This window comes from Diabrotica virgifera, chromosome 9 (assembly GCF_917563875.1).
Source record: "Diabrotica virgifera virgifera chromosome 9, PGI_DIABVI_V3a".
NCBI classification, from domain to species: Eukaryota; Metazoa; Arthropoda; class Insecta; order Coleoptera; family Chrysomelidae; genus Diabrotica; species Diabrotica virgifera.
Window position 1 is genome coordinate 59,085,970 of NC_065451.1, and position 26,937 is coordinate 59,112,906.

The 26,937-nt window shown below is 33.4% G+C and overlaps 2 protein-coding genes across 4 annotated transcripts in view; one reads left to right on the forward strand and one right to left on the reverse strand.

Moving 5' to 3' along the window:
• The window catches only part of LOC114339168 (dynein axonemal heavy chain 1-like), a 1,269,803-nt gene that overhangs the window by 1,003,072 nt on the left and 239,794 nt on the right, over positions 1-26,937 (forward strand). The window lies entirely within an intron of this gene.
• The window catches only part of LOC126891904 (uncharacterized), a 105,632-nt gene that overhangs the window by 61,285 nt on the left and 17,410 nt on the right, over positions 1-26,937 (reverse strand). The window contains exon 2 of the mRNA XM_050661254.1: positions 25,502-25,636. Coding sequence (XP_050517211.1) covers positions 25,502-25,636 — 135 coding nt within the window. The remainder of the gene's footprint in view (positions 1-25,501; positions 25,637-26,937) is intronic.

A 26,937-nucleotide genomic window follows, 5' to 3' on the forward strand; every position in this document is an offset into this window, starting at 1 on the left:
ATAATTTGGAACACATATACTACACATAACACATATAAAGGTTAAAGTTTAGATATGAGGCCATCTCAGATTTTGCTTTTTAGAACAATGGCGGGCATTCAAAATTGAGACTATACATATGTTACTAATAGCACGATAACTGTTGAACCAAATTTAGTATGTAAGTTCTTTTTTTGATGTATACGATCGAGGTCTTGAACCGGAAGAATCGGTTTACCAGAAGTTGTGTTTTTCTGGTTTTTATGTAAAAATATATTGTTTTTTTTTAATTCTTTCACCCTGTATGTACTAATTTTTCAAAAAGTTAATACCGCCAATGAAAAGAGCGGAAAAATATTTTTTAGGAAATATTTTGAAATTTTTAGTTATGTTAATTACCATTTAATAAATGCATAAATAACGTATCTTCACATACGGCAGATTCGTGCAAATATAAGAATTATTATGCATTTAATGGTAGAAGCATATAATTTAGACCACATATACTACACATATATAGGTTCAAATTTAGATATGAGGCCATCTCAGTTTTTGTTTCTTTTGCAAAAATGGGGGACATTCAAAAGGGAGACAATACATATGTGACTAATAACACGAATACTCTTGAATGAGACGTCAGATTTTAACCAAATTTGGAATATAGGTTTCTTTTTTCGATGGATAAGGTCGAGGTCTTGAACCGGAAGAATCGGTTTACCAGAAGTTGTGTTTTTACTGTCTTTTTATGTAAAAATATGTTGTTTCTTTTTCAACTCTTTCACCCTGTATATACAAATTTTTCAAAAAGGTAAAACCGCCGTTGAAAAGGGTGTAAAAATATTTTTTAGGAAATATTTTGAACTATTTAGTTATGTTAATTTTCATATAATAAATGCATAACCTATGTTCACAGGTACCTATGGGCGGCAGATTCATTTTGAATGCTCGCCATTTTTGTAAAAGGCAAAATCTGAGATGGCCTCATATCTAAATTTGAACCTTTGTATGTGTAGTATATGTGGTCCAAATTACATGCTTCTACCGTTAAATGAACAATAATTCTTATAATATTTGCACGAATCTGCCGCACATAGGTACATGTGAAGATAAGTTATGCATTTATTACATGGTAATTAACATAACTAAAAAGTTTAAAATATTTCCTAGAAAATAATTTTTACGGTCTTTTCAATGCCGATATTACCTTTTTGAAAAATTAATACATACAGGGTGAAAGAATTGAAAAAAACACAACATATTTTTACATAAAAAAATGAGGAAAAACACAACTTCTGGTAAACCGATCCATCCAGTTCATGAACTCGATCTTACACATCAAAAAAAGAACTCATATACCAAATTTGGTTAAAGTCGGACTTTTCGTTTAAAAGTTATCGTCCTATTAGTCACATATGTCGAAACTAATGGGGAAAGAAGGAGAAACACTCACAATTCAAAAAGAAATTGCCCAAAGGTGGACACAATTCTTCGCAGAACTCTATGAAGAAGGAATTGAATCACAAATAGAGATGGAAGAAACAGAGAGAAACGAAACATTAATCATAAGAAACGACGAATTTACGAAGGACGAAATAAGGATTGCTATAAACCTTTTAAAAAACGACAAAGCGGCTGGTGTTGATAAAATTCCCGCAGAACTGATAAAATCACACTTAAACTTCTCAGTGGATATGTACTACTTACTATTTAAAAAAATTGGATCGAGGAAAAGATACCAAAAGATTGGGGTGAAGGAGTTATAATAAAGCTACCAAAGAAAGGAAATCTCACACTATGCGAAAACTGGAGACCAATCACTCTTCTCACTGTAGCTACCAAAATAATGGCCAGAATAATATTGGAGAGAATTAAAGATCCCATAAATGAAAAATTAAGAATTAACCAAATAGGATTCAGACCGAAAAGTTCCTGTATTGAGCATATAAATACCCTAAGAATCATCCTGGAACAATCAGCGGAAATGAATCAGGAAGTTTATATCAATTTTGTAGACTTCGAAAAAGCGTTTGATTCAATAAATCGTAATATGATGTGGAGGATATTAAAACTCTATGGAATACCAGACAAATATATAAGAGTAATAAGGCTTTTCTACGACGAATGTTTTGCCAGAGTTGAACATGAAGGGGAACTATCCCAACAAATAGGCATCAAAAAAGGAGTAAGACAGGACTGTGTCTTGTCACCGACATTGTTTATAATAGTCATAGATTGGATAATGAAACAAACTGAAGATAAAAAAACAGGTATACAATGGTCACCATTTACAAAACTAGAGGATCTAGAGTTCGCTGACGACATATGTCTCATAACATCAAACAGACAACACATGCAAAACAAAATCACCAGATTGAACAACATAGCAAAAACAACCGGCTTAAAAATAAATCCCAAAAAAACGAAAATACTATCAAATGGGGAAACGAACGGAAACAATATATATTTGGAAGGGAAACAAATAGAAGAAGTAAAAGATTTCTGTTATTTGGGCAGTGTGCTAAACACAACAGGAGGCACAGAAAAGGACATAAGACAAAGAATAAGCTTCGCACAAAACGCTTTCAACTCTTTGCGCAAGATATGGGCCTCGACAAACATCAGCAGAAGAACAAAGCTACGATTATTTGAAACTAATGTAAGGTCTGTCCTGTTATATGGAGCAGAAACATGGACAACACCATAAAAAATTCTTTCAGAAAATACAATCCTTCATTAACAGGTGCCTACGTATTATACTGAGAATATTTTGGCCAAACAAAATTACTAATGACGAATTGTGGAGAATAACAAATGAAGAAAGATAGAATATACAATAAAACCGGAAATGGAAGTAGATAGGACACACCTTACGAAAACCAGCAACAAATATTGCTAGACAAGCCTAACATTACAATGCTCAAGGCAAAAGAAGAATGGGTAGATCATCTTATACGTGGAAAAGAACAATAGAGAAAGAACTCAAAGAAAATAATTTAACATGGAACGATGCAAAAAAGATAGCAAAAAACAGAAGAGAATGGAGAAAACTAGTAAACAAAATTGGACGGAACTCAACAGATGATGCGTGGGACTAGCAACCTCACCATCATTCCTCATGCTACTTGAAACACCGCAAGGTGCACTTTGCTCCACTTGGAGATGTATGATTATGATGATGAGTCACATATGTATCGTCGCCATTTTGAATGCCCGCCATTGTTGTAAAAGGTAAAATCTGAGATGGCCTCATATCTAATTTTGAATCTTTATATGCAGTATATGTGGTCTAAATTATATGCTTGTATCATTAAATGCACAATTCTTATAATATTTGCATGAATCTGCCGCACTACAACTTAGTGAAAAAACGCTATGGAACAAAAGTTGCTTAGAATTAGTCAGTTTATCCGTTTCCGGACTTATTTTGAAGGTATATTTTTTCACCCCTGAGGAGAGGTGAAACTCACCCCAGGGCAAAAGCACACATCGGCACAATATCACTTCTTTTTTTAACTTATTAGCTATAGTCCGTCCGCTATAACTTTTCCCATGCGGTACGATTCATTTTCAATCAAATTAAGTCAAAACAGAAAGTGAAACGTACGCCGATGTGTGTAGTATATAGTATACAGTATACAAAATGTATATACACATCGACGTTCGTTTCAATTTATGTTTTGACTTAATTTGATTGAAAATGAATCGTACCGCATGGGAAAAGTTATAGCGGACGGACTATACGTGTATGCGGCATGCCAAATTTCATGTCAATCCAAGTAATTCTTTAAAATTTAGTTTTGCAATAATTTATTATTATTGAATGGACTATCGTGTGCTATTATCTTATTTGAAAGGTTATTTAGTTCCCCATTCAGTAATATAAACATTAACATAATTATTTATACAGGGTGTCCAAAAAAAATCTTTGAATTAAAATAATTTACATAAAAAGAAGAATGTATGTAATTTTTTAATTCAAAATGCATTTTACTGCTGTCAGAAAAGAGAAACATTGTTTTTTGTTTCATTGCAAATGGGGAGGGCCGTAAAATCAGAGACATGTAAAAGGATAGACCTGGCTAGAGATATGCCACTCAATGAATCGAGGTGTAACGTCGACATAGGATTGAGTGGTCTGGTCTAGCCATCTTTGTCAGTCCATGCGCGGGATCGCTTGGTTAAGAGATAGATAGACCACCGATCGACTGTTTGCATGCTGGTTCCGCGTTACGCTTTTTTGGTGAGCATGCTGAGTCTACGCTTAATATGTCAATGCGTAAAACCCACAACCTGGACCAAAATGGATGGTTGACATATAGATTGACGGATTTTTTCCCAAATTTTAAGATGGGATTCGGCCCATTTTTCAATTGAGTCAGGTTGCCAAAATCGAAAACTTCGCGCATATACAGGGTGAGTGGGGAGGAACGCACCAAACTTTAAGACTGTATAATATACGTAAAAAAAATCAAAAATAACTTATATGTCATTCGATTTTCATTTGTTTCCGAGATACAGGGTGTTAAAATTTTTCTTACAAACTGACGATTTATTTATTGCTCTAAAACCGGCTGGGGTGTGCAAATAAAATTTGGTGGGTTTTAAGACATAGCTATTGAGCATGTTTTGGCACACAATTAAGAATTTTATATTCACCATTGGCGCGCGTACGGGTAATAGTCTGAAAATTTTTAAAGATAAAAGTGGTACGCCACTGAAATATTTCAACTTGAAAATCTTTCTTGAATTATTGCTAGTTCAGTTTGTGACAAAAAATCTATCTTCCCATTTTTTCATGCGACGCTTGGTTTTCATGCAAAAAATAAAACATCTTAATGCTTACAAAGTTTTCGACGAAGTTTCTATACAGGGTGAGTCATGAGGAACTGTACATACTCCTACCTCGTATAGAGGCCCCTATGGGGAATAACAAATGACCATTAAAAAGTGTCTGCTCCCATTGTTTAATATAGAGGGCGAGTTTCGCATTTTGACAGAAATTTATATTCGTCATAATTTTTGAACGGTCAGATCGATGTGCCTCTTATTTTGGTCAATCGTTACACTATTACCACCTAATCAACTGATTTATTCAAACTAGAAAAAAATCAGGGCCGGCTTTAAAAAATTAGTTCGTTTGAATCTTAGAAAAAATTTCACCGTGTATACGCTCTTTGAAAACTCTAATATTAATTTTAAAAATTAGACAAATAGGCAATTAAAATGACTTACTTATTTTTTCCCCACACAATTACTTAATTTTTTTATAAAAAAAATAAAGTTTTACTATGAATTAAAAGTTTGGTAAAGTGAACCATAGATTTAAAAAAAATTAACTTTTATTACAAAAATTAATTTTTTTAAACAAATATTTGATTTATGTTACCACCCAATTGTTACGGTTGAAAGGTCTTTTTCTCAAAGTTCTTGTATAATTCATAATGAATATCAAAGTTTGATAAGATGTATAACAAGTTGTATAGCTATTAGGCCTTATTTAACATTTAAATAGTAACGGAAATAGTAAATACTACATTTTATTTTGATTGGGCTAAGTTCAAGGTTTCTGTCAGGTTCGAAATATATAATTAATTTTGAGGCTGGTCTTCGTTGATAGCTTGAAGTAAAAGCATGGTTTTTTAAGTAAACCGATCAGACTTCGATCAAAATGTGCATATATTATCACAAATTATATTTTGGATTATTCTAAAGATTACATCAGTTTGTGGAACATCGTATGGACTTAGTTTTCCGATTCCTTGTTGGAGATTATAGAATCTAGTTTCTGTGAAAGCCTTCGTTAGCCATACATTTTTTGTATGAAGAAAAAACCACGTGTTTCCACCGCATAGATTTTCCTGAATTTTGTATAGAGGCTGTGAATTATATGTATTTTAAATATTAGTTGGAGACCTTTGTCCGCTGAAGTCGGATATTTATTCTGATTTGAGGTTTGCCGAAATGCAGTAATGAGGTTGTTGGATGCAACTTTTTCTATTGGTTGTTTGTAAGAATGTTGATGGTGTGAAGACGTTCAAGTTTTGGAACTAAAGGTTAGTGAAATTATTTACATCACTACTTTCGCGTAGAAAAGACTATTCTTTTGTTTTTTTTTTATTTGAGAGACACTTCAACATCTCACTAGTCAATCTGTTCCTAAGATAGATAATATTTTATTACTTCATTAAAGTCATAATAAAATTATTATTCAACAGTTTTATTTTAAAATAATGTAAAGAGCTCTTAGGGAATTTAGGTACTTTAGATGAAACCTCTTCGAGGTGACTTTTTAGCAAGTGTTTTTCTCTTTCATTTCAAACATTGTAACGATATACTTATTATATTGATGTTTGTAATAAATAATATTTGTTTTGGTAATAAAGTTATATGTATTTACTATTTAATTTATAATTCTCACATATTTTTGCTGGCGCCCTGTAATTAGATATTCCTAAAATCTACTTTGAATAAATCATTTTAGGCCAGACTAAAATGATTCCTTCTTATGTTTTCTAACCCACCCCAGAGAAGTCTCAAATCTCTATGGTCTGACTTTTATTTGTTTGTTTTCTTTAAATTAACTATAGCTGTTACAGAGAAAGCGTCTTTCTTGGTAACAATATATTTTGTCGCCTTTCAACTTGGGGCCCGATTTTGTACTTTTTTGCCGGTCAGACATTTCTTTTGTTGTTCTTTTTATTTTTTGTGCTGTATGATTTTTAGTGCTAGCCTGTTTTGGTTTTCTTCGGTGTTTGCTAAATATTTATTTGTACACTAATTGATGTTAATTGCTAGTTAATTGATTAATGTTAATTGACTGGTTTATTGAAGTAAATTAATGTTGTTTCTAATGGTTGGTTCTTTTATACAGATTGTCCTTACTAATTAGTATTATTGTTTTTGATCATTAAACTAACTTAAAATAATTTCTCATTTTGCTAATTTTTCTTATATAAGTATTATTATTTTCGATCATTGAACTAACTTAAAATAATTTTCTTATTTTGCTAATTTTTCTTATACAGATTGTCTCGTATATGATTATAAATTGATCATAGGTTTAGTCTCTGCTATTTTTTTTTTATATTGGATAATAAAACCTGATATAGTTTAGTAACATTTTTGTTTGAGAATACATAGGGAGTTCATTTTAGGAATTAAGGTTGTTTGTTGTTTTTTATTTTTTTGTTTTGGACAGTTTTGAACTATCTATTTGGTTAGGTATTGATTTTGCAAGTATATGTGAGAGTTAAATAGTTTTGAACAATGGAAGTATATTCAATTTTTTTTGTCGAGTTTTTAATGAAGATGCTTTTACTTTTATGATGTAATGTTGGAATTTTAAGTAAGTATAGTAAAGAATAGGTGAATTGTAGATACTTCTTTTAAACCAACGGATTTTTGTTGATCTGTGTTATTTTCTGAGTGTTAATACTAGTATCTGAAATAAAGTTTATTGATAATATGGCTCCATCCAGATTTAAAGTCGAACATTTGCTTCCTGAAGAGTTAGATTATGAGTTAAAAGTTAGAGGACTTGAGATACCATCTACTGTTGAGTTAAAAATGTCAACTTTGGGGGGAGTAATACATCAAGAAGTTACTAATAGGAGTGTCTTAGATACAACTGTTATGATGGACTTTAAGCAATAGGAAACCGCTATTCAGTCCACTCGTCTAGATTTAAAAGCAAAGATTGATGATTTTTCTGGAAATACTAGCTCCAATAGTTATGCAAAACTCTTATCTAGGATTTCACATGTAACAGGTCGTATTTTAAGGTTAATTTGTCAGAGTGAAGAAGAAGAAATGAAGAAATCTAAATGGTTAAATGAAGTTTTTAGTTTAGAAGGTGTTTTGGTTGAAAAAACTGATAGTGAGGTACCTTTGGCTCAGTCTTCTCCTATTCCTAGAGTTAGTCAGAATCTTACCAGTCAAAAATCTTTTCCTGTGCATAAGTTGGGACTGTCTTTTTCAGGGGATGAGAAGAGTGAATCTGTGATTGACCTCTTGGAACGCCTGGAATGTCTTTGTGCATCAAGGGATATAAGTGAGACACAACTTTTCTTGTCTGCTGGTGATTTATTTGTTGGCTCAGCTTTTGTATGGTACAAGAATAATAAGTCTTTATTTCAGTCTTGGTCAGATTTAGTTCGAAATCTTAAGTCAAATTATCTGCCTTATGACTACCAGGATCACATTTTGGTTGGAATTAACAACCGAAGACAAAAAGTAAATGAACCAGTCACCATTTTCATTAATGCTGTTCAAAATTTATGTCATAGATTGGAGACACCTTTAGAGGAAAATCAGATTGTTAGATTTATTCGTAAGAATTTGCTGCCAGAATATATCCAATCGTTGTCACTACTGGATATTAATACTGTTAGTGAGTTAACTGATAAATGTAGGCGTTTGGAGGAAGCTCAAGTTTGGATGAAAGCTTCATCGACTGTTCCTACCGATCCTATTCAAAGAGAAAATTCTCAGTTCTCTCGTTATGCTGCTTCTACCTCTCGCAATCAAACTTCAAAGAACTTTATGAATGTTTCTGCTCTTAGCTCAGACATTGTTTGTTGGAATTGTAAAGGAAGTGGTCATATGGCTTCTGGTTGTTCGGCTCCTAGACGGATGTTTTTTTATGGATGTGGTCTTTCTGGTGTCATTCGTTCTCATTGTATGAACTGTTCAAAAAACTTCAAAAAGGAGGAAATTGTGAGTTCCGGCAGTTCTTCTCAGGAAACAACAGGAATCGAAGTTACCACACCAAAACAAGAAAAAGGAAAACAACGAAGGAACAATCAAAAATCCAAAGGAAATCCAGGCCCATCTCATCAATAGGATTTTCCAGAGTTAAGAGTAAGTTAGGTTCATCTAGTCAGTGTCCTGTTATGAATAGCTTAAATAGTGTTAGTAATGATAGTTCAGATTATGTTAGGACAGGAAAAGTCGAAAGTATTAGTAGGTCTTCTTGTGAATGGAAAAATTGGTTGAAAATTGTGAAGAATTTTGTGAAGTATGGTATCTTTTCATATCAACCAAACATAGATTCTATTGGTTTCGGTGACGCGTTAGATAATAGAGTATATTTGCCTTTTTCAATGTTAGATGGTCATTTTAAAGGATTAATTGATTCAGGTTCAAATATTTCAGTCATTGGTGGGAAGTTTATTAATTTAGTTCAGGATTCTAGTTTGACTTTTAGCCCTGTAAAAGATCTATCTGTTTCTACTGCTGATGGACAGATTCAAGAAGTCTTAGGTTGTGTAGACATTTTAGTAACTTTTTCCGGTAAAAGTAAAATTGTAAAATTTTTTATGATTTCCTCTGTCAAGCATGATTTAATTTTAGGAATGGACTTTTTAAATCAATTTAATGTTACTATAGATTTCTCAAGGAAGAATTATATATTGCCATCACTATCTTTATGTATTGTGAACACTATTCAAGATTTCGGTTGCTTGAATAAGAGTCAAAATGAACAACTTGATCAAATTGTAAATTTGTTTAAAGAAATTGGTTCTGATGATCGATTAGGGAGAACTTCACTTTTGGAACACTATATTGATACTGGTGATTCCCCTCCTTTTAAGCAGAGACAATATCCTTTATCTCATGCTATGCAACAACATCTATTGAAAGAACTCGATCATATGTTGAAGTTGGGAATTATTGAAGAGAGTAAATCATCATACGCTTCTCCTATTTGGCTTATTAAAAAATCTGATGATACATACCGTATTTGTTTTGATGGTAGAAAACTAAATTCAGTCACTGTTAACAAAGATGCCTTCCCACTACCTTTGATTGACACTATTCTGTCTAAACTTCGTGATGCTCGTTATATTTCGTCTATTGACTTGAAAAATGCTTTTTTTCAAATTCCATTGGAAGAAAGTTCAAAAGCTAAGACGTCTTTTGCTGTTCATGGTAAAGGACTGTACCAATTTCGTGTTATGCCCTTTGGTCTTGTGTCCGCACCCCAAACCATGTGTCGTTTGATGGACTTAGTACTAGGTCCCGCATTTGATGAATATGTTTTTTGGTATCTGGATGATATTGTGATCGTTATGCCCACTTTTGAGACTCATCTTGAAATCTTAAAGAAAGTTTTTGAAAGATTGAAAGAAGCGAACTTGACAGTTAATCTATTAAAGTGTAAGTTTTGTCGTCCTTCTTTAAAATATTTAGGATATGTTGTAGATCAGTTTGGACTCAGAACTGATCCAGATAAGGTTTCTACGATATGTGATTTCCCTGTTCCCAGGACTACTACTCAAGTGAGACGTTTCTTAGGAATGACTAATTATTATCGTCGTTTTTTAGTTAATTATGCAACTTTAGCAACCCCTATTTCTAATCTGTTGCGTGATAGGAAAAAAGATCAGAATATTGTTTGGAATGCAGACGCTCAAATGTCCTTCGAGCAAATTAAAGTAGCTTTAACTACTGCCCCAGTGCTAAGTAGTCCTGATTTTACTAAAACTTTCTATCTCATGTGTGATGCTAGTAATGTAGGAACGGGATGTGTATTGTTCCAGATTAAGGATGGTTTGGAACACCCTATTGCTTATATGAGTAAAAAGTTCAACAGAAATGAACAAAAATTTTCAACCACTGAAAAAGAATTATTAGCTATTTTGCATGGAGTAGAACACTTTAGGTACTATTTGGATGGTCGTTTTTTCTATGCTGTGACCGATCACTCAGCACTAGTTTGGCTTAAAAATTTGAAGACTCCTTCTTCTAGGTTAGCTCGTTGGATTATTCGTCTGTCCGCTTTTGATTTTGAAGTTGTTCATCGTAAAGCTTCTGGTACTGTTGTAGCTGATGCGTTGTCTAGAGTTCATGATGTCAATCTATTGGATTTGTCACAATTGAAAATTGACAAATGGTACCATCAGATGATCAGTAATGTTATAGAGGATCCAGATAAATACCCTACTTATAAGGTTGAAAATGGCCTTGTGTACAAACATCTTTTTAATCGCTTTGATATTCTTTCTTCTCATTCCAACTGGAAGATAGTTGTATCAAATGCCCATCGTTCTGAAGTCATTTCTCAATTTCATGATGATCCTACTGCAAGTCATCTTGGCGTTTATAAAACTTTAGCTCGTGTATCAGAGTTGTATAATTGGCCTAAGATGCGAAAAACGATTCACAATTATGTTCGTAAATGTCAAGTACGTGCTGCATGTAAACCTTCAAATCTCCCTCAAGCTGGTTTGATGGGTTCGTATAGAAATATTAATCATCCATTTCAGATGGTGTCATGTGATCTGTTAGGTCCTTATCCTCGTTCTAAAAATGGTAACTCATTCGTGTTTGTTATTGTGGATTGGTTCACGAAATTTTCATTAGTTCAGCCTTTGTCGAAAGCTACTTCAAGAGCTGTATGTAGATTTTTAGAGAATCATGTTTTTCTTATTTTTGGAGCTCCACAAATTGTGTGTTGTGATAATGGTAAGCAATTTACCTCTACCATGTTTAAGAATCTTATGTCTAAGTATTCTGTTCAGAAAATTTTTTATAATGCGAATTTCCATCCCCAAGTTAATCACACAGAACGTGTAAACAAGTCCATCGTTACTGCTATACGTTCGTATTGTCACGAAAATCATCGTACTTGGGATGAAAACATACCTCAGATAGGTCAAGCTATTCGCCTATCCAAACATGAAATAACCGGACAGACACCATCATTTTTGGTTTTTGCTCGTTAAGTTCCAATTAGTGGAGACTTTTATGGTAAAATTCATGAAAACGCTAATAATCTATGGTCAGTTGGAAGTAAGATTCATCGTTTGGATGATACTCAAGTCATGCCAAGGATTTTTGAAGATGTCAGAAAACGTATCAAGAACTCGTATGTAAAGTCTAAAGCTCGTTATGATTTGCGAAAAAGGAATATTCAGTTTCATGTTGGAGATGCTGTTTGGAAGAAGAATTTCCAAAAGTCCGACAAAAGTAATTATACTGCAGCTAAATTTTTGCCAAAGTATGTTCCTTGTGTAATAACTCGGGTTATTAGTCCATTAGTATATGAGCTTAAATCGCGAGATGGAACACGTCTGGGTAGATGGTATATTTTTACTTTGCGCCCAGATACTACGGGTTTTGATGACTCTGATAGTTCTGTGCATGATGGTGATAACAATGACGATAAATGTGAGTCTTCTGACTCCTCTGTTTAGTAATAGAGTTGTTATTGTCTTGTAAATGGTACAAATTCTTCTATTTAAGTTGAATTTGTAAACCTTTATTTTTGTATGTTACAGTTGAAATCAAACTAATGTTAATTGCGATTTTGTATCCCTATTTTTGAGTTATTGTTTTTGAAATCGTAGGTATATCTTAATACTTATTTTGTATTATTTTTGAGTGGTTATTTTGTTTTGGTCTTTGTTTGACTATACATATATTTGACTTTGTTAATTACTAATACAAACCGGATACAATGAAAGTTTAGTATGTGTTGATGTAGTTTCTATTGAAATAAGTAGTTAAGGATAAGGATTATGACAAACTTTTAATTGTCCGTAATTTCTCAGTTCTCTTTCTATTCTGGTTTTTGTTGCTCTTTTAATTACTAACTTTTTAAGTTAATAGTTACAACTTCCATTCGTTAAGAGAATACTGAAATCATTTTGTTGTTGCGGTCGTAAAGCTGTTGAGCGTAGTCATTAGTCATAATTCTAATGTTAGTTTTGTTCAAACGATAAATGGTCGATTTTATGTATCCCATTTAGTTAGTTGGTGCGAAGGAATTATATTCATAATTTTGATTTACTTTGGTAGGTAAATAGAATATTAAGTTGGTGTATATGAAATTGTTGTCTGTAAATCTGTAAAATTTTCATGGAAACTTCTGCTTTCTGGCTTCTTAATTCAAGACTTTCGAGTCTTTAGCTATGATCCAGTTGTTAAGTAAAACTTCCTTAAGCATTTTATAGGTGTATGGTAGTGGTCACCTTATTTGACCTATTCTATTGTACTTTTAATTGTTAGCTATCAGTACACAATACCTTATGTTGTGTTTTAACTTCTGATAAGTTTAAGTCAATCAAAGATAGAACGTGTTATGGTAAACATTTCATAACCCCAAATTTAGTTATGTATGTAGATATTTTGGTTGTAGTGACCTGATATATGTACGTATACATATATATTTTTGTAAGTTCACCGCTGTTATAAATGGTTTTGTAGGAATTTCGGTGAGAAGGATATATTATGTAGTAACTTAGGGGTTGTCCTAATATATGTATATATATTTTTCTTTTAATTTTGATTGGTTTTTTTTGTTAGAATTTATCTTTAGTGGTATGAATGGGTTACGAAACTGTGTCTTCAATGACAAGGAAGTTTTCAGAGTTCGACGTGGAAGGTATTTGGTTGGGTAGATAGATATTCCTACGGGTCGCTATCGACTATGCTGATCAGTACTGCTGCTATCTTGCTAACATGGTCTCTTCTGCAGATTCGTAAGATTATTCATAGTACTTTAGTCGGAGTACCATTCAATTGTAAATTAGTAGAGTCAAAAATTTTTCTATAATTTACTAGGGTTTAGTTGGGAGTACTTGGATTTGTCCTAAATTCTAGATTTGTAAATTGATTTTGTTTTGAGTACAAAGTGAATGATGTTTCTTTTGTTTGCGAAGTTCATACTGGAGTGTTGTCGGATTTTCTTTCATATGAATAGTGTATAGTGTGAGGTTTGAGTTCAGAGCCACGGCGCAATTTACATCCTGCGAGGCCGCTCTCAAAACTATCCATCGATGGATGATCCTGATAGCTCTTCAGGATAGTTCTGATCTTCAAAAGTTACGGATTTCGTAGTTAAAGATATTACTAAATTTTCGTATCGTATGCCTTACTTTTTTGTTTAGATCAAGTAATCAGATTTGAAAGTGATCTGAAGCACGATGCTGTATGGATGAGCGAATGATTGTAGATGAATCTGTATTGCGGGCCCGAATAAAAGGTGTGTGTTAGGAGAAATGTACGAGTATCTGCAACAGAGAGCCCAATTATTTTGATTATTTGGCCTAAATTTTGGTAGTTGGCAATATAGAACCTTTAGTTGAAATATAATCGTATATATTTTTTTTTGTCTTTGTTGCTTGTCACGTTTTCTTACGAAAGGAAGAGATCTCATTAATAAATATGTGGTTAATTATTGTCTACATCAATGAGTGAATTTTTTTCGTTATATTGGTTGGTAGGAAAGGGAAAAAAACCCTTTCGAGTTTTTTTTACACGGTTTTTGGGGGAGTTGTTACGGTTGAAAGGTCTTTTTCTCAAAGTTCTTGTATAATTCATAATGAATATCAAATTTTGATAAGATGTATAACAAGTTGTATAGCTATTAGGCCTTATTTAACATTTAAATAATAACGGAAATAGTAAATACTACATTTTATTTTGATTGGGCTAAGTTCAAGGTTTCTGTCAGGTTCGAAATATATAATTAATTTTGAGGCTGGTCTTCGTTGATAGCTTGAAGTAAAAGCATGGTTTTTTAAGTAAACCGATCAGACTTCGATCAAAATGTGCATATATTATCACAAATTATATTTTGGATTATTCTAAAGATTACATCAGTTTGTGGAACATCGTATGGACTTAGTTTTCCGATTCCTTGTTGGAGATTATAGAATCTAGTTTCTGTGAAAGCCTTCGTTAGCCATACATTTTTTGTATGAAGAAAAAACCACGTGTTTCCACCGCATAGATTTTCCTGAATTTTGTATAGAGGCTGTGAATTATATGTATTTTAAATATTAGTTGGAGACCTTTATCCGCTGAAGTCGGATATTTATTCCGATTTGAGGTTTGCCGAAATGCAGTAATGAGGTTGTCGGATGCAACTTTTTCTATTGGTTGTTTGTAAGAATGTTGATGGTGTGAAGACGTTCAAGTTTTGGAACTAAAGGTTAGTGAAATTATTTACATCGCTACTTTCGCTTAGAAAAGACTATTCTTTTGTTTTTTTTTTTTTTATTTGAGAGACACTTCAACATCTCACTAGTCAATCTGTTCCTAAGATAGATAATATTTTATTACTTCATTAAAGTCATAATAAAATTATTAGTCAACGGTTTTATTTTAAAATAATGTAAAGAGCTCTTAGGGAATTTAGGTACTTTAGTTGAAACCTCTTCGAGGTGACATTTTAGCAAGTGTTTTTCTCTTTCATTTCAAACATTATAACGATATACTTATTATATTGATGTTTATAATAAATAATATTTTATAATTTTCACATATTTTTGCTGGCGCCCTGTAATTAGATATTCCTAAAATCTACTTTGAATAAATCATATTAGGCCAGACTAAAATGATTCCTTCTTATGTTTTCTAACCCACCCCAGAGAAGTCTCAAATCTCTATGGTCTGACTTTTATTAGTTTGTTTTCTTTAAATTAACTATAGCTGTTACAGAGAAAGCGTCTTTCTTGGTAACACAATCCACTGATTTATTCAAACTAGGAAAAAATCAGGTCCGGCTTTAAAAAATTAGTTCGTTTGGTCTTACAAAAAATTTCACCCTGTATACGTTTTTTGAAAACTCTAATATGAATTTTACAAATTAGACAAATAGGCAATTAAAATAGCATATTTATTTTTTCCCCACACGATTACTTAATTTTTTATTAAAAAATCAAATTTGTCAAAATCGCAATTTTACCATAAAAATAAAAAAAAATAAACAACGTTTTTCTTAAAATTAAGAGTTTCACCAGTTTTGTTTTCTATAACACGTTTAGATCTAAAACTCCCCATAACACTTCTCTTTGGACTCTATAGTTTAACATAGACGTGATCAAATAGATAAATTTTAAAATTTTTCACTTAATTTTCGCGATTTAACTTTGCAATTCAAGAATCTGCACCTTTTATTTTTTTAAATTCATAACTTTTACGAGAAGACTGAAAGTCTACAACAATTGTCATACTCTTCACAATGGCAAGAGATACGTGCTGTAAAAATTTCAGAAAAAAAATTAAAATGGAACGTTGTTGCGAGTTAAACCGTGATTTCATCTTTTTTTTTTTCATTTTTAGGTTAAAATTCCGATTTTGACAAATTTGATTGTTTAATAAAAAATTAAGTAATCGTGTAGGGAAAAAATAAATACGCCATTTTAATTGCCTATTTGTCTAATTTGTAAAATTCATATTAGAGTTTTCAAAAAGCGTATACAGGGTGAAATTTTTTCTAAGACCCAAACGAAATAATTTTTTAAATCCGGACCTGATTTTTTTCTAGTTTGAATAAATCAGTTGATTGGGTGGTAACATAAATGAAATATTTGTTAAAAAAAATTCATTTTTTAATAAAAGTAAATTTTTTTAAATCTATGGTTCACTTTACCCAACTTTTAATTATTATTCATAGTCAAATTTGATTTTTTTATAAAAAATTAAGTAATCATGTGGGGAAAAATGAATAAGCCACTTTAAGTGATTATTTGTCTAATTTGTAAAATTCATATTAGAATTTTCAAAAAGCGTATACAGGGTGAAAAATTTTTTCTAAGACCCAAACGAATTAATTTTTTAAAGCCGGGCCTGATTTTTTTCTAGTTTGAATAAATCAGTTGATTGGGTGGTAACATAAATCAAATATTTTAAAAAAAAATAATTTTTGTAAAAAGTTAATTTTTTTAAATCTATGGTTTACTTTACCAAACTTTTAATTGATAGTCAAATTTTATTTTTTTATAAAAGATTAAGTAATCGTGTGGGGAAAAATAAATATGGCATTTTAATTGCCTATTTGTCTAATTTGTAAAATTCGTATTAGAGTTTTCAAAAAGCATATACAGGGTGAAATTTTTTCTAAGACCCAAACGAACTAATTTTTTAAAGCCGGACCTGATTTTTTTCTAGTTTGAATAAATCAGTTGATTGGGTGGTAACATAAATTAAATATTTGTTAAAAAAATTAATGTTTTAATAAAAGTAAATTTTTTTAAATCTGTGGTTCAATTTACCAAACTTCTAATTATTAGTCCTGTCGCCAGGGGGGGTACAACGGCCTCGTTAATTCAGATGGACTTACTCAAGTTTTTTTTATGTATTTTGACCCGTAGAACACGAATTTTTTGGGTAACAGTTGATCCGGATGTCGATAAGATTGTTATAGACCAAGAACTTGAGGAATCAAATAACAGCGATTTTTGGCAAAACAAAACACTATTTTGTATTTTTTGGGCCATTTTAAGTAAAAAATATTTCTACAAGTTTTTTCGTAGGATGCACAGTTTTCGAGATAAACGCGGTTGAACTTTAAAAAAATCGAAAAATTGCAATTTTTGAACCCGAATAACTTTTGATTAAAAAATAAAATAGCAAGTCTGCTTACCGCATTTAAAAGTTTAAGTCAAATTATATCGGTTTTGATTATTTCCATTGGTAAAAATTTATTTTTTTATTGTTTAACAAAGCTATAAACACGTAGGGTTTCCCGTGCTTTTACATGTGTTTTAACGCATGTAACGTAGAAATAGTCTTGATTGCACTAGTACCTATTCTACCTACTCGTTCGATTTTAAATGAGAAATCATAGAAACATCACTCACGCACTAGTTGTTTGTAGCTTTGTTTAACAATAACACAATAAATTTTTAGCAATGCAAATAATCAAAACCGACATAATTTGACTTGAACTTTCAAAGGCGCTAAGCAGAATTGCTATTTTATTTTTTAATCAAAAGTTATTCGGGTTTAAAAATTGCAGTTTTTCGATTTTTTGAAAGTTCAACCGCGTTTATCTCGAAAACTGTGCATCCTACTAAAAAACTTGTAGAAATATTTTTTGCTTAAAATGACCCAAAAAATACAAAATATTGTTTTGTTTTGCCAAAAATCGCTGTTATTTGATTCCTCAAGTTCTTGGTCTATAACAATCTTATCGACATCCGGATCAACTGTTACCCAAAAAATTCGTGTTCTACGGGTCAAAATACATAAAAAAACTTGGGTAAGTCCATCTGAATTAACGAGGCCGTTGTACCCCCCCTGGCGACAGGACTATATTATTCATAGTCAAATTTGATTTTATTATTAGAAATTAAGTAATCATGTGGGGAAAAATGAATATGCCATTTTAATTGCCTATTTTTCTAATCCGTAAAATACATATTAGAGTTTTCAAAAACCGTATACAGGGTGAAATTTTTTCTAAGACCCAAACGAACTAATTTTTTAAAGCCGGACCTGATTTTTTTTCTAGTTTTAATAAATCAGTTGATTAGGTGGTAACATAAATCAAATATTTGTTAAAAAAAATAATTTTTGTAATAATAGTTAATTTTTTTAAATCTATGGTTTACTTTACCACACTTTTAATTGATAGTCAAATTTTATTTTTTTATAAAAAATTAAGTAATCGTGTGGGGAAAAAAATAAATACGCCATTTTAATTGCCTATTTGTCTAATTTGTAAAATTCATATTAGAGTTCTCAAAAAGAATATACAGGGTGAAATTTTTTCTAAGACCCAAACGAACTAATTTTTTAAAGCCGGACCTGATTTTTGTCTAGTTTGAATAAATCAGTTGATTAGGTGGTAATAGTGTAACGATTGACCAAAATAAGAGACACATCGATCTGACCGTTCAAAAATTATGACGAATATAAATTTCTGTCAAAATGCGAAACTCGCCCTGTATATTATTAAACAAGGGGAGCAGACACTTTTTAATGGTCATTTGCTATTCCCCATAGGAGCCTTTATACCAGGTAGTAGTATGTACAGTTCCTCGTGACTCACCCTGTATGTAGGAATAATGTGTAGAAACTTTGTCGAATACTTTGGAAGCGTTAAGATATTTTATTTTTTTGCATGAAATCGAAGCGTCGCGCGTCGCGTCGTATGAACAAACATGAAAATAGATTTTTTGTCAGAAATTGAACAGGGAATTCAAAAATAATTTTTACCCATGTTTTAAAACCCACCAAATTTCATTTGCAAACCTCGACCAGTTTTAGAGCAATAAATAAATCGTCAGTTTGTAAGAAAAATTTTAACATCCCGTCTCTCGGAAAGAAATAAAAATCGAATAACAACATTTGAGTTATTTGAGATAAGTGAATGTTTCGATTTAGAGTAGAGATAGAGTGTTTCGTTCTTCGTGTAGCTGCTCCACGTAGTGGATACATTGGTGCTCCCGCTCGGCGTTCACTCTCGGCAATCCAATCGGTGACGGTTTATATGCAGAGGAGCGCATGCCATATCCACACGGAGCACGAAACACCAACGTAATGAGTACGTGTCTTAACGAATATTTATATATATAAAATCGGTTTAAAACGTCCTCCGACGTCTTCCGATGCCCAATCTCCATGCATGTCTATCTTCCCAAAGGTCTTCGTCTAAACCTCTCTCTCGGATCTCTCTATCTATTCCTTCTCTCCAGCTCTTTCTGGGTCGGCCTCTTTTTCTCTTTCCATGTGGTGATCAATCTAGAATCTGTTTTGGCAGACGGTGTTCTGGCATTCTCCGCACATGTCCATACCACTTTAGTTGTTGTACTCTTATATCTTCGACAATCGTATGTGTGACTCCCATAATCTCTCGTATACGTTCGTTATTAATTCTTTCGAGTTTTGATTTTCCTGCGGCACGTCTCCAGTAGTCCATCTGCGTGGCTTGTAGTGTTCTTTCAGTAGTTGTCTTTAACTGCCACACCTCACTTCCATACATTACTATGCTCTTTATAATAGTGTTGTATATTCGATGTTTTTTTTTTTTTTGGATATATGTTGATCCCAAATAATACTATTTAGTTGAGATATGGCCCTTCTACCTTGAGTGTTTCGTTTTTTTTTATAGCCTGATCTGATTTGCCGTCGTCCGTGATTTCTACTCCTAAATAAGAATATTTATTGTTGTACTTAATGTGTTGTCCGTCGTTTAAAACTAGATTCTGTTCGTTGCGACCGATGTTCATGTACAATGTTTTCTCTATGTTAACTTCTAATCCCCATTTTTTGTACCCTTCGATTAATTTCCGAGTCATGTATTCCAGATCGTCATATTCGTTGGCAATCACAATTTGATCATCAGCAAAACATAGAGTGTACAGATTGTTATTATTTAATTGTATACCCATGCCGCTGCACTTCCGCTTCCGAAGTTTTAATGCTTGTTCCAGATATATTTTGAAAATTGTCGGCGATAGGCAGCATCCCTGCTTCAGTCCTTTTAGACAAGGCGAAAACGGCGGGTTCGAAGGGAAAAATATTCCCATGAGATTTTTTTGCATAATCACATTCGTGAGATATCCCAGAATAAGGTTCAAGAAGTCGCCCAAGTGAAAAGTGGGCCAATTTTTTTTTAACAATTTTTTTTTAATCAAATTGCAAGAATCAATATTTTTGGCCCGAACAATTTTTTCTTTAATTTTTTGGACCATTCTGGACAAAAAAGGTCTCTTATAATTGTTCTCTAAAGTTGATCGTTTTCGACTTATAAGCAATTTAAAATTGAAAAAAACGAAAAATGGCGATTTTCAAGGCTTAATAACTCGGTTAAAAGTTATTATTATGAAAGTCAATATATGACTAAATCAAAGTTTGAAGCCTCCACTACAAGATCCTGAAGAAATTTTTGTCATTATTTTATTACTAAGCTGTTATTTTTAAGTAATAATAATAAGCGCCATGCACGTGTGTGGGGCTGTAAATGCTGAGTGCGAGAGAGAAGCTATTCCAGCAGTCCAATTGTGCATCTTACTCGCACTCACATTTACAGCAGCGTCAATAGGATACAACCACTCATTGTTATTAATTAAAAATAACAGCTTAGTAGTAAATTAATGACACAGATTTCTTCAGGATCATGTAACGGCGACTTTAAGCTTTGATTTAGTCACTTTCTGACTTTCAAAATATTAATTTTTGACCGAGTTATTAAGCCTTAAAAATGGCCATTTTCACGTTTTTCAAATTTTAACTTGCTTATAACTCGAAAAAGATCAACTTTAGAGAAAATTTATAGGAGATCTTTTTTGTCCAGAATGGTCCAAAAAACCTAAAAAAAAATTAGTCCGGGGCAAAATATTTATTTTTGCAATTTGATTAAAAAAAAATTGTTAAAAAAAAATTGGCCCACTTTTCTCGTGGGCGACTTCTTGAACCTTATTCTGGGATGTCTCACGAATGTGATTATGCAAAAATATCTCATGGGAATATTTTTCCCAACGGACCCGCCGTTTCCGCCTTGTCTATTTGTCTACTACAAAACCTTTGGAAAACAACGAAGACACCATGGTGATTGGGCCCATCGAACCAACATACTTTCCTGGAAATGCTCTACCAACCCATTTAGATATAGTAGTGGCCAAAAGCCTAGGACTACAAACAGACATCCGAACCTTAAACGAAGGATCAGCAGACCACAATCCCATACTCATAGAAATAGGTACATGGGAAGAAGATAACAGAACAACAAAGAAAAGAAAGAAAACCAAGTGGTCTAACTTCAAACGCCTAGTGAGCATAGGAATTGGAAACATTCCTACAATTGACAATCCACAAGAAATAGAGGAAAAAGTCCTAGAGCTCGAAAACATCATAAAAGAAGCACTAAGAAATAGCACTACTGAAGAAGAATATGAAATTCATATGGGAAGATTTAGAGACATAAATCAGGAAATAAAAGAAATGATAAGGGAAAAGAACAGAGCCAAAAAGAGAGCCAGAAGAACAAGAAACCAGGAAGATAAAAATAGGGCAAATCGACTGAATCGACAAGTCAAACAGGCACTAATAGACCATAGAAGCCAAAAGTGGGAAAACTACATAAAAGAAATGGAGGAAAGGAGCCAAAATATGCAAGAAATATGGAGGCTCCAAAGAACTTTAAGAAACGATAGAAAACCCATTCCCCCACTACATGGAGAAAATGGGATCGTCTACACAGAAGAAGATAAAGCCGAGGTGATGAGAAGGACACTTGAAAGAGAGTGTACACTGAATTATCACCAAGAAGAAGATATAGACTTTATCGAAGAAGTCGAAGAAACAGAACTAGAAACGCCCGAAGAACAAGAAGAAATAATAAATCCCACATCACCAAGAGAAATAAGTGAACTGATTCGAAAAAGTTCACCAAAGAAAGCACCTGGTCCAGACGAAATCACTAACAGAGCTCTGAAGTATCTTCCCTCGAAAGCAGTTGTGTATTTGACAAATATAACAAACGCAATACTAAGATACAGGCTCTTCCCAAATCGATGGAAGGAAGCCCATGTAATTATGATACCCAAGCCAGGAAAGAACCACATATTTCCTCAAAATTACAGGCCGATTAGCTTACTTCCAGCAGTCAGTAAGATAGTGGAGCGGGTCATCCAAACCAGGCTCCAATCAGAGACAGACAGGCTAGGCATAATCCCAGAATCACAGTTTGGATTCAGAGCTCAACATTCCAGCGAACTTCAAATATTAAGACTTACCGAATATATAGTAGCTGGATTCAATGACCAACAATATACGGGAGCAGCCTTTCTGGATGTAAGCAAAGCCTTTGATAGAGTGTGGCATGAAGGACTGACATACAAAATGAGAGATTATGGATACAGCGGGGCCATGACGAAACTCATCTCCTCGTACCTAAGCGACCGGAAGTTCAGGGTCCGGATAGGACCAGTTCTATCAGAACACGGAATGCCGGAAGCTGGAGTACCACAGGGGGCAGTTTTATCACCCCTTCTGTATACCATATATACAGCAGATGTTCCAAGAACACCCGGAACATTGATCAGCCTTTATGCAGACGACACTGCAATTGCTGCAAAACACATGAACCTAGATATAGCTGTAAGAAATCTACAGACGGCATTGGATACAATAGAAGAATGGAGTATCCAATGGAAAATAGCAATAAATCCAGATAAGACCCAAGCGGTTATCTTCAAAAAGAGAAGAGATAACCCAGAAGAACAGCTAACATTGCAAGACAGACCCATCGAATGGCAAAACGAAGTTAAATATTTAGGAGTCACAATGGACCAAGGTCTTACATTCACATCACATGTCAACGCAACAGTCCAGAAAACAGCAGCGGCCAGATCGGCAATAAGAGGACTCACAGGAAGAAGAAGCAAATTAGCTATGAAAACAAAATTAAGACTGATAAATAGCATTATACTGCCAATAATTACATACGCATCTCTTGCATGGGGTGACATAAGTCAAAGTAACAAAAAGAAGATACAAGCGGCACACAACAACTGCCTCAGAGAAGCTGCAAACGTGCCCAGATACGTCGCCGAACGGTTCTTATTTAGAGACCTAAAACAAATAAGAGTACTGGATATTATGGAGGAAAAATCCAGAACAAAATTTGCTGAGCTAGAAGACCACCCAAACCGGATCTTGCAAGAGATATTAAGGTATGATGTGTACCATAGATGGAAACATAGGAGACCCAAACAACAAATATTAGTAAATATATAATAAAGGCTAGATAATCGTAGCTCTATCAAAAGAAGACAACTTGCTCACCTTTGGCATCTCATTATATTTATTAATGTTGATTTTTATAATTTTCAGACATACCTCAAAAAAAATATACAAAAAACTTCAAAACGGCTTCAGCCACTAAACAAATCAATAAAATATTAACAATAGGCGAAAGCCACAAAAAAAAATATTAGTAACAAAACCCAAAAAAGGGCATGAGGGGCCCACATCCTCGAGCGCCGAGTCGCCGAACTGGACATAGCCCAGAGCGGGGACTCGGCGCCCGAGCAAGCAAAACAGATCGAAGATAAGTCACTAGAGATAGCGGGAATAGAGCGCCTCACGCTGGCCTGCATTGATCGGGGTAGGATTTCATATGGGAGTCCGTGTACCCAAGACTCCCATATGATAAGCACTTTGCTGATTGAGAGCCCCTATAGCGCATCAGAGTGCTATCGGGGGGTAAGTGGATGGTCTGGAGCATTGAAGCGGGGTGGAGTGATTCCTGCTTACGGGAGTTAATCCTCCTCGCCCCAATGAATTGTATCACCCGAATGTCATTCTCTAGGGGTGAGCAAGTCTCTCAGGCTGGGTTAAATCACTATGCTTGCTTGCTTGCAAACCTTTGGAAACATTCGTTCCTATTTTAACTTTGGCGTTGGCGTTATCATATAGTTTTTCCACTGCTGTTATGAGATTTGAGTTGATGTTCGTTTGTCTTAGAGTGTTCCATAACTTGTTTTGGGGGATGCTATCGTAGGCCCTTTTTTAGATCAACAAACAAAAAGTGGACTTCTTGATCTACAGCAACCTTTTTTTCTATAAGTTGAGTGATACAAAAAAGGTGGTCTATGGTCGATCTACCAGCTCTAAAACCCGCCTGTTCTTCTGCCTCCATATCAGTGTATTCTCTTTCTATTCTATTTTTGATCATTTTCCCATAGATTTTACTAATGGTACTAGTAACTGCTATTCCACGATAATTGTCGCAGTTTTTTTTTGTTTCCTTTTTTATGTAAAGTTGAAATGGTAGAGGTTTTAAATTCAGCTGGAACCTCTACTTTGTTTATGCAGTTTTGAAAGAGTATTGTCAGGTGTTCATATAGTTTTTCAGTTCCATATTTTATTAGTTCTGAGGGTATATTGCCAGGTCCGGGTGCTTTTTTGTTTTTGAGTGAAGTACAGATATCCTTTACTTAATTTTTCGTGATTCTTATAGGAGATGCTTCGACGCGTATGTTTTGGTTATTTTCTTTTATTTTGAATTCCCTTCGATCTTCCTGTAACAGTTTACTGAAGTACATGTCCCATGTTTCTAACGAAATTGGTGAGATTAAATCTTTTTTCTTGTCGTTGGTCCTAAGAGATTTAATAAGTTTCCAGCTTTCTGTACTTCTGGTTCCTCCTATATACGTATTTATTTTTTGACAGTTTTGATCCCAGGATTCATTTTTTTTTCTGTCTTATCATTTGTCTTACCTTTGCTTGATGGTTTTTGTAATTAGACCAATTGGTATCTGTTTTTGCACTTAAATAGTGTTCATACTTTTGTTTCTTTTGTTTTATCGCTGTGTCTGTTTCTTCATCCCACCAGTATGGAGTATTTTTGTTTTTCTTTTCGTAATATCCAAGGGCTTCTTTTGCAGCAGAGTGAATACTTTCTTTAATGTAATTGTAGTGGTCTTCGATGTTATTGAAATTTATGTTTTCAAGCTTCTCGTTCAGTCTGTTTTGATACTATCAATATCGAGAAGTACATAAATACACCTGGGGACAGAGAACAAGGAATCTAAAATCTATAATAGATTACTTGATTGTACGCCAAAGATCAAATCTTAAAATCTACGACGTAAGAGCTTATAGAGGTGCAGTTTGTGGAAGCGATCACAATTTCTTAAAAGCAAAAATAATGTTTTTAAGAAGATACCAGAAGGAACAACCAGTAGTTCGCTCAGAGATGGCAGAAGATGTAAGATATAATCTTATAAGCCTCGAACAAGATAGTGTAAAAATATTGTATCTTAACGAATATTTTACTTACCTTAATAGCTTGGTTGTCTGTATCGAATTTTCCTTGTTTTACTCTATCGATTTCTTTTTGGGTTACACCGGGAATGTAAAGTTCGCAGTTGTCGTGCCATGTTTTAAAGTCAGTCTTCAATGGTTCACCGTAATCCTACAAATAAATAGTATTAGCTAACTGCGACAATGAAAAATATTATGTTTGTACGAGGTGATTCTTTGGGAGTTCCAGTTAGGCGGCGTTCATATTCAGGCGATAAATCGTAAGTGATGTATCGTAAACGATAAGGGATAGGCGATACGCACAAACAAATATTTCTTAAAATCTAATAGCCTAGTCGCAACATAGAGGGTCCCGTGTGCACTTTTAGTTCGCCGCGATTTGATGGTGGTATTATAGGTTTTTTGGGTCGCTGAATCCAATAGAAGTGGTCTAAAAGCCCGAATGTGGTGCGTTTAATTGTTATTATCAAATTATGGTAAAATTAGGTGTTTTTCAGGAATTATTAGAAGCCCTGTAAATAAATTGATAGTGTTAAGGTCATCTGTGGTGTTTTTTGGTCGCTGAATCAAATGCGACTAGTCGCGATTACTCAAAATGTGTTCTTATTTTGTTCATAAAGAAATAATTATTTATTCGCCGAAAAGCTCGAAATGCGTTATCTACAGCAAGTTTGCAGTTTTTTTCATACTATTTTTACACGCTAAATCGATTGTCACTAGTCGTGATAGCTTAAACCACGTTTCGACTTTGTTATTAATAACTTATTGCAAAAATAACGGTTTATAATACGTTTACTCACGGTGTTTGCTCTAAATTTTAAAAAACCACTTGGAATGACATGAAATCTGTCATGCACGTAGCTAACATGTCAAACAAAACAAGTGGTATTGTGCCGATGTGTGCTTTTACCCTGGGGGTGAGTTTCACCCCGTTTCGCGGGTGAAAAAATAATCCTTTAAAATAAGTCCGGAATTGGATAAACTAATTAATTCTAAGCAACTTTTGTTCTATACAGTTTTTTCACTTAGTCCATACTTTTCGAGTTATTTGCGAGTGAATATATGTTCATTTTTCAACAAAAAAACCAAATAACTCGAAAAGTATTGATTTAGTGAAAAAACTGTATAGAACAAAAGTTGCTTAGAATTAATCAGTTTATCCGCGTCCACACTTATTTTAAGGGGGGGGTATAGTTAATTCTACGTTTTTTTGCATAATTTTAAAACGTTTTCCCTTGAAAGTGATAGGGTTAAATTAAATGGGTAAAAGGATATCTTAAAGAACAACACTTGAAAAATATTCAGTTAAATTTTTATTGAAAAATATTAAAAAATGAATCAGTGGCGTCATTTTTAAGTAGATGATCCAAAAAAGAAGATGATTTGCGGTGTACACCATATCTTCGGACAGAATCATTTGAAACATATAAACCAAAAAGACTATTTTAGTTT